Genomic DNA, 8,069 nt, shown 5'->3' on the forward strand with positions numbered 1-8,069 from the left:
CTGCTTTAAATGACCATTCACCCCCACACACTACATGACTACAGAGATATTTTCTTGTGACACTTTTACAAACATACCAGTTGGGATATTGTTTTCCAACTGATAGTCTAAAACAGAAAATGCACAGTATTTGTTCAATGATATGTTGTGATGTTAGTCTTAGATTGTGCTGTTGCATGTTTCAGTCTCTAGGTGGCACTGTGGCCCTTAATGAAGCAGCTAAATCATGACATCATTCCTTCCCGGCTATTGAACTGCCAACTGTGTTGCTTACGGAAATGTAATCATGTGCCTTTATTAACTGAACAATTTTCTTTGGTTGTCATGGTATCATGGATCAATCCGTACAAATCGAATGAGCATGAGCACTGTAACAGAAGATTAAAATGGGTGTGTTGACTGGTATTGTGACAGGACAGTTGGCCACCAAAGTGATACTGTGTTGGCTGGCTGATATAAAAAAAGCTCCCAGGAAGCCTTTTGTAAAAGCTTAATGAAACAGCACCCTGTAGTGAGCTTTTGCTGGTTAGAGGATATGAGGATCTGAAAAACACTACAACTAATGGTCATTTGCTGCCCTTTAGACAAAATGACATTTAAAACCAGGCAGGACAATGCCAGCTTGGGATGATTTCAGGCATTATTATGGGTTTCATCTTGCCAACTCACCTCCTAGTGTTCATATTTTGGTTGAAAACAGCTCATCAGGTCAACAATCTTACCCTTTTTAAATCAATTTGCCTTGAACATGACCAGACATATGACCCCAAAGATCAATTCAAGAAATATCTTGGACAAGGATGAGCAGAGCACTTCAAAATACTCAGACCATTGCTGTCCTCAGGTTTATTTCGTTTAAAAAACAAAACAAAAATAAGACCACAGCAGTTGACTTTCTCCAAAAAAGATTTATTAAACAGTTTTCTTGTTTGCAGCTGCAACCTGTGGGAAGAGAACAAAAAACATCATGAGGCATATTCTTAAGCCCTGTAGCAGATAATGTTTTGTAGCACATTTGAAATACAATTACTTGCTGGGAGAAAAGATGGTATTTTAATGGTTTCATCATGCTGCCATAGTTGGCACAAATGACAGACTATTTAAACTCATCTATATCTGTCGCGAACACATGTAATTTCCCAACTCCTTAATATTCCATCAGTTTATGGGTTATTGTAAATTTCTTGCCACATTAAAGGCTCGCTGCAATATTGTCTTTGAAACAGGAAATGTGAGACTTTGGGGAGTAAGATGCTATCAAAACACAATTTCAAGGGGACTTCAGAGTGAACACTGAAACAGTTTTCTGTGTTTCAGTTGCTGCCAAAAACACCATGTATAGTCTGTCTACTGACAGTACACAGAAATCTTGCTTGCAAAGAAAGAAAAAAAACTTTAAAAGCCATCAAACTACAACACACAAGGGGGATCTGTGAGGAGCTAGCACAGCAACACAAACACGCATCCAGCCAGTTCTGTACAGCAGGTAGGCGGGGCTGGGCTCAGGTCTGCTCATCTGCATACTGCTCATTAGCATGGGTAAACAAGGAGAAAACTGGTGCCATACGGCAGACTTGCCAAGCATGAAATTCCCTCCTCATGTTTACCCCTTTTACCCTTGGATTATCACAACGCTGCTGCCTCTCTCATTTTTGACAGGCCCAACTGTGATTTGTTTTTTTGTGAAAGCCAACAAACAATTCCAGTAGTGTGCCACACAAGACACATAACACTTGGCTGGCAGAGGAAAATTTGCCCAAGGACAAGTGCTTTAAAAACGCATTGCATGCTGAAGTGACACTGGGGCCTTGTACTCCCGCAACAGACAAGGTTTCGGATCAAAGCAAGGGGATGATATTTCTGTGATCGCACACACTGATGGCACCATCCTAGAGCATCTGAACACAACATAAAAGGCCAGAGTGTAGCACAAATGGGGTGCAGTCGAGTAGTTGCCTTCAATGTCCTTTCATAACCTCTTCTCCTTAACCCAAATGGCTAACATGAGGTCAAGGAAAGACATGAAGGACAATTCATGAGGACTTAAGAAAAGACAACTTCTGTGCTAGGAATCCAACTTCACTTATCCTAGGCTATGTCATTTTGCAACAATGGCTCTGAAGATGGACTGCACAAGTGCATCTGATAACTCTGTTTTCTAATACAGGCTATATAAACATGACAATCAGGTGAAAAATACTAGGCCTTCATTTGGGGTGCTGAGAGCTGCAGTAACACCTAACCAGGCATTAAAATCATCCAATTAAAAAGGTCTGGTGCACACTCGCTACAGAGAGAGAGATGGGACGAGCAGAGAGGAGTGCAAATATGGACAGAAGTGAGGACATGATATAAAAACCTTGTTCGGCCATTAAGCCTAATGCCATTCCACTATTCTGTGGTTTATCAGTGTCGTGTATGAACCTCGGTGTCTGTTAACGGTTACAATCATATCTGCCTTATGTACACTTGCTTCCTCTGTTCAATGTGTATCCTCCCTGCACTGCAGTATTACCTATGGTGGACTATCTGGGGTCACATGTCTAGCCTCATAGCATCCAGGCACTGTCTTTCCCGCTCTATCTCACCACACGTTTCATGAGTTAACTGTACTGTTGACTTGTGGCAGTTTTGCTATCGGCTGTAGCGTTAAAAAAAAAAGTCATCAAATTACAGCAGCACGACTATATGAAGATATTTTAATGTATGCAAGATAAGCATGACATGTCAGGGAGCAATCTATTATTATATCATAGAAAAGTTGCATTTCGCTTTCTCTCCGATTAAGATCTGATTAGAAGCTTATGTATGCAATAACTGAAGAAACCGCCTACACAACTAAGCACCTTGAATTGAATTGATTGTATTTTGAAGTTGTTAGGGCTGACAGAGGCTGGATGTGTAATTTGAGGATCTGATCTCTGGTTTTGTGAATGGCCGAGTGGTGCACTGGCTTAAATGCTGCCGCTGCAACAAACTGGGGGGTGGAATTCTCATTTCTTTTGCCTAAAGATGGTCCAGTGTATCATATTCAGGATACGAAGGGAATCATTTAGGTATCTTTCCTTTGCAATTAGAGAATTTAAACAGATCTTATCATGGGTGCAACTTGTTTACTTCACTCAGTTAGGAAACTTTAGCAAAAGACGACTACTTGGCCGCACCCATAGTTCCTGAAAACAACCTTGAGGTTGTAATGATATTAATTCAACAGCTAAGGAACTCTGGAAACTGGAGCCTTTCATTCTAGCAGTAGGTTAGATCAGGCAGAAGCATACATAATACTGAACTCATCAGTGCAATGGTTGCACTTTAAAAAAGGGACTAAGAAGTCCACACCCCTTTGGGTTTTTTCATTATCAAGACAGTAGGAAACAAAAAGAGGCAAACAAGTGAAACACAAACCTCAGCCACCTCAGGAAAACTGTCTTAACCTCTACAACACTTGCTCTTTCTGCAAAAGCCACATTAATGCATCAACAAGGGCCATAACAATACACACACCTGGTAAACCAAGGTTAATCGACTGAACTTGCTATATGAGATTCCTGTGGCTCACCTTGTTATATGATGAAAAGTTGATGTTACATACATCACAAGTAAAACAATTACTGTTGTTGTGGAAGAACTGAAGGCAAGATACAACTACAGTGTACAGCCAACAGTGTCAGTGGAGATATCGCTCATTAGCATTCAAACAACATCAGTAAATGAGCATGTCCTTTTCAGATACAACAAACGCTCATACTCTGAATGACATTGCCCTTGTTGTGCAATAAACATCCACGAGTAAAATGTCAGTTACAAGCGGCTTCTGCCCCCCTCCCTTTGCTTTCCGTCAACCCTAATTATTTCAGTTTGTCAGGCTTGGTCCCTTGTGTACTATGTTAAAATGCAATGATGAAATTTTAAAGTTAGACTGTGTTAGTAATTGCATGGTTTTAAGTGATATATAGGTTTTTGGGTACACCATAGGATGAAAAAAACAATTTGTGTACTTTGAACAGTACATTGCATGAGCTGACCCACTCAACTGTACATGGTACTCAAATATCTGGGGAAAGTAAAGATGCACCCTGAACATACATAATAACCCGAGTATAAAACCACCCTCAACTTCTCAGACCTTTACTATAATCTAAGTACTCAAAAAAATCAAGTTACTGGTGTGTATGACAATTAGTAAAGACATTAGTTTCTCACCTGGCCAGCAATTCTATCCAGGTCTCTGGTTCCCTGGGCGGTTAGTCTGCGACCACTGAGGGAAACAGACAAGCAAACGTTAAAAACAGGAAAATAGAAATCACAAAACTACATAACATGGTCAAAAATCAATACACAAAATGCTTCAGTCCTCAAAAACTACTTAACGCCACTTCGACCACAGTATTACACTCAGGCAGCGCCACATATCAATTCTCCATCCTACACATCGGCCTAAATCTTTCATTATCAACCCTGAAACAAAAGCAATTCTAATTGGAATTTGATTTTCCTGCCCACTTGAACTGAATAAAAACCGAGCCAATCAATTATTCCCCTCGATACAGTGTGATTACATATTTATTGCTGACTCCCAAAGCAAAGTTCAAGCTTATGCATTTAAAGATTTCAGTTATCCAGAATCACATTACTGGGTCTACAAGATGAAAATACCAAAAGGATACTGAGATCTACATGTGACAAGACTGCAATCATGTGACCACATGTATAGAGGGGGCTGTCAACTACTCAGTACTTGCAGTAGCCCCCGCCCCCCCCCCAAAAAAAAAACACCACATCATGCCAACTAATACAAGCATGAACAAAGATTACACATACAAATCCTAACACATGGCTCAGATTATCTTTAACAGTATTGTGTGATTTGTGGATACTTTACTGCCACTCATGGAGTTTATCATCAACAAACTGACAATTAAATATGTCCAGCTTTAAATGTATAATGTTATCAAGGCACGCACCCATTGGGATCCTTCTCAATCATCTTAAGCAGCTCAAGTGCCTGAAGCACCTTGCGTGCCACGTTCTTGGACCCTACGCTGTAGTGGGCAGGGCATACACCGTTCCTCTGGCGGCTTCCATAGATCTTGGTCATGGAGCCAACGCCAGCACCTCCACGGAGGTACAGGTGGCGGACTGTGGATGCTGTGGGAGCACAAGAGATGAGGTTACATCAGTATGCAGCGTCAGTGTTAAGTGCTTTGAGGGTTCCATCACAACGTGGTAATATAAAGATGTTTAGATATAGTTGGGTTTGAGGCCTCAGTAAGAAATGAAGACAAACGAAAGTAGTGTGTTTTTTCAAGAGCAAGGCATCAAGGTAATAGATCAAAAGTAAAGAACTTTTTCATCTTCACCCAAAAGTAAGATCAACCCTACTTTCAGCTATGGCAGCAAAAAAAATCATTTTAACTTGAACAGCTTTCAGAATGGAAGATGATGATTTCAAGCACTATTTTATGATGCGAATGCAAAAAAAAAAAAAAGTGGGGATGTTGTGGACAGTAGATTGCACAGTTAATCGAAATATTGAGATTACAATATGGCCAGGTGCAATATCTAAATCAGGACACTGCAATCTTCTGATAAAAGGGGAATTGTGGGACAATACAGCATTATAATAAAATACAGAAGTGCTGCACAGATGACTTGGCCTACAAATCTTGTTCGCCAGATGTAAGAAAACATGCTTGTTCGATACAGACCCCAACAAGTATCACAACAGGATTTTAATAGATTGGAGTGAAAACTGGGAAACAAAATTGACTTCTCTCCGATCATCATCACCACGACAGAAATATGTCAAAATAATTGGCATATGATTTTTTGTTTACCGCATCAGGCAGCCCTAATCAACATTAATCATTAGGTGTCAAGGCGCTATGGCAGACATCTTAAAAACAAGTGATTAAATCAAACTTAGAACATGTTCATAACTTTATATCACCATGGCTAAATGTGGACAACATGAGTGTACCGTCAAACCACAGTACGTTCTTTACACAGGATGTTAATCATTCTTGAGATTGGAAAAATGTATGAGGAAAATTCAATTGAGCATCAAATCACAGCAGGAGTTCCTGCTGACATCTAAAGACCCAAGCAATTCCAGACTGCACTTATGGCAACCGCTAACATGTGAATGCTAAAATTTTCTACAGTGATTTGAAATGCAGGGGGAGCCCATCAGGGGGTGGCCTTAGCTTCTGACACCAGCAAGTGGTTGAATTACATTGCCCTGATGTATATATCTCAGCTAACTTGCGATATTTTAAAAAAAATCTCTTGTATCAATAGATATGATCGGTGGGAACCCAAAATGAACATAATATCTGACATACCGGATCTGATGTAGAACCAGTTCTCATCACTGGGGGCCAGCTCCTTGTGCTTGCCCAGCTTGACCAGGTCCACCCAGTCGGGCACCTTCAGCTTTCCTGACCTGGGGAAAACAAAGATGGTTCAAGATCATGTGCACACAACTCAAAAAGTACACAAATCATGCAGTTGCACCAACTGGACTGCTTCAAGTACTACATTTAAAAATAAGACAAAGTCTCTCTCTTCACTAAGGATTAGATTCACTATATAATCACTCATGGGGTCATAATTTATTGACATGCCAAGAATAAAATGTGGATAACAAACTTAAGACACTCACTTCTTCAGGAAAGCAGCCAGGGCACGGACAAACTCCTGCTGGTTGACGTCTTTCACTGTGACACCCGGCATCTAACGATAAGGAAGATGCCAACGTTTTATTAAATACAAGTTACAGTACTCCGAAATACAACTCTTTACATCTTTAAAAGTGAGTCTATCCGGTAGAATTAGCATCGTGACTGGATTAACGACTACAGATGCATCGGCGGTACCAAATCTGACTATGATGTGTGGTCCTGACTGATCCGCTCATTTTATCTCATGATGTTACTGTAAACAATTCCAATTTCCAAATTCAAGAAGTCCAAAAACTTAGGATTGATACATGTGTTGGGGCTCTCGGCTGCATGCTTTCACCGGTATTAGCTCCCCATGCAGCGAGAGTACCACTCTTCAATGGCAGCTAGCTAACGGAGCGGGCTAAACCCATTTAGACGTCAACCTAGTCACTCAAAATACATACATTCACCGATGTCACAATATGATTACTTTAAGCGATATCTGTCCTGGTGATATGTATATTAACGTTATACTTCAGCAGTAAGTAGACGGCTAAATCAGCACCGCTAGCTACTAGCAAGCAGGCCTCAACGCGGTAGCATGGGAGCAGCCATTACTATCACACATATAGTATGAGCGCTACATCCAAGTAAATTCGTTGTAAAACACACAAACGGGTCCAATAACCTCGCCGAAATCTCAACCAAAATGTTAACGTGTACTTTATGTCCCACCTGGCCGCGTTTCGAGGGTAAATGCTAAATATTTGAAGCGTTATAGTGTCGCAAAACCGCGGACAGAAAATAGCGCTTTACCTTGCTTGTGGACAGCGAAGGGAAGAGGATGGAACGGGGTTTCCGACTCGTGTTAAAACGGGCAAATCTCGTTTCGTTACGCGAGACTTGGGGCGTTGCTTTTCCCACCGATGCCTCTCATCACAGTCTAGTGATCACATTATAACAGACCCTTTTCACGGCAGACATATTCACTTGTTAAAGTGGGAAAAGCAAAAAGCAACGTAACATTAACGATGGCTCCATTCAATTTAAGTGTTCCAGTAAGCCATGTCAGTGAGTGAGCAAGCACAATGCCAGAGCTCTGGAAGTAGCTCGCCTAAATGGGATGCAGCCATCATTAATGTTAGAAATTTCACTTGTGCTTTTCCAGCTTTGACATGTCAAAAATGTCTGCCATGAAAAGGCTCCATTGTGCCCGAGAAACTTGACACAGCAACAAGATCTGTGAATAGCAGGCTATTTCCGTCTCTGGTTCTACCGTAGTTGCCGAAATTCAGCTTTTACTGTGTTATTAACTCGAAGAATTAAATCTACATTGATTATATGCTCATACATAATGACAAATATGGCAAATGTAGACGGATTCTGATGCCACAAGCATTAGGC

The 8,069-nt window shown here is 40.8% G+C and overlaps 1 protein-coding gene across 2 annotated transcripts; it reads right to left on the bottom strand.

Moving 5' to 3' along the window:
- Nucleotides 1-888: 888 nt before the first annotated feature.
- Nucleotides 889-7,506, bottom strand: rps19 (ribosomal protein S19). Of its 2 annotated transcripts, none has more exons than XM_073486015.1 (6): nt 7,482-7,506; nt 6,665-6,735; nt 6,345-6,445; nt 4,965-5,148; nt 4,204-4,258; nt 889-942 (listed from the first exon to the last, which is right to left on the bottom strand). In XM_073486015.1, the coding sequence occupies exons 2-6, from the start codon at nt 6,733-6,735 to the stop codon at nt 913-915; spliced, it is 441 nt and encodes a 146-aa protein (XP_073342116.1). In that variant the 5' UTR covers nt 7,482-7,506; the 3' UTR covers nt 889-912. The 2 variants fall into 2 exon arrangements, with proteins under 2 accessions (XP_073342116.1, XP_073342118.1); XM_073486017.1 differs by having other exon boundaries at nt 7,401-7,488.
- Between the last annotated feature and the right edge of the window lie 563 nt (nt 7,507-8,069).

The sequence above is a fragment of the Pagrus major genome, chromosome 17, assembly GCF_040436345.1.
Source record: "Pagrus major chromosome 17, Pma_NU_1.0".
In the NCBI taxonomy this organism is placed as follows: Eukaryota; Metazoa; Chordata; class Actinopteri; order Spariformes; family Sparidae; genus Pagrus; species Pagrus major.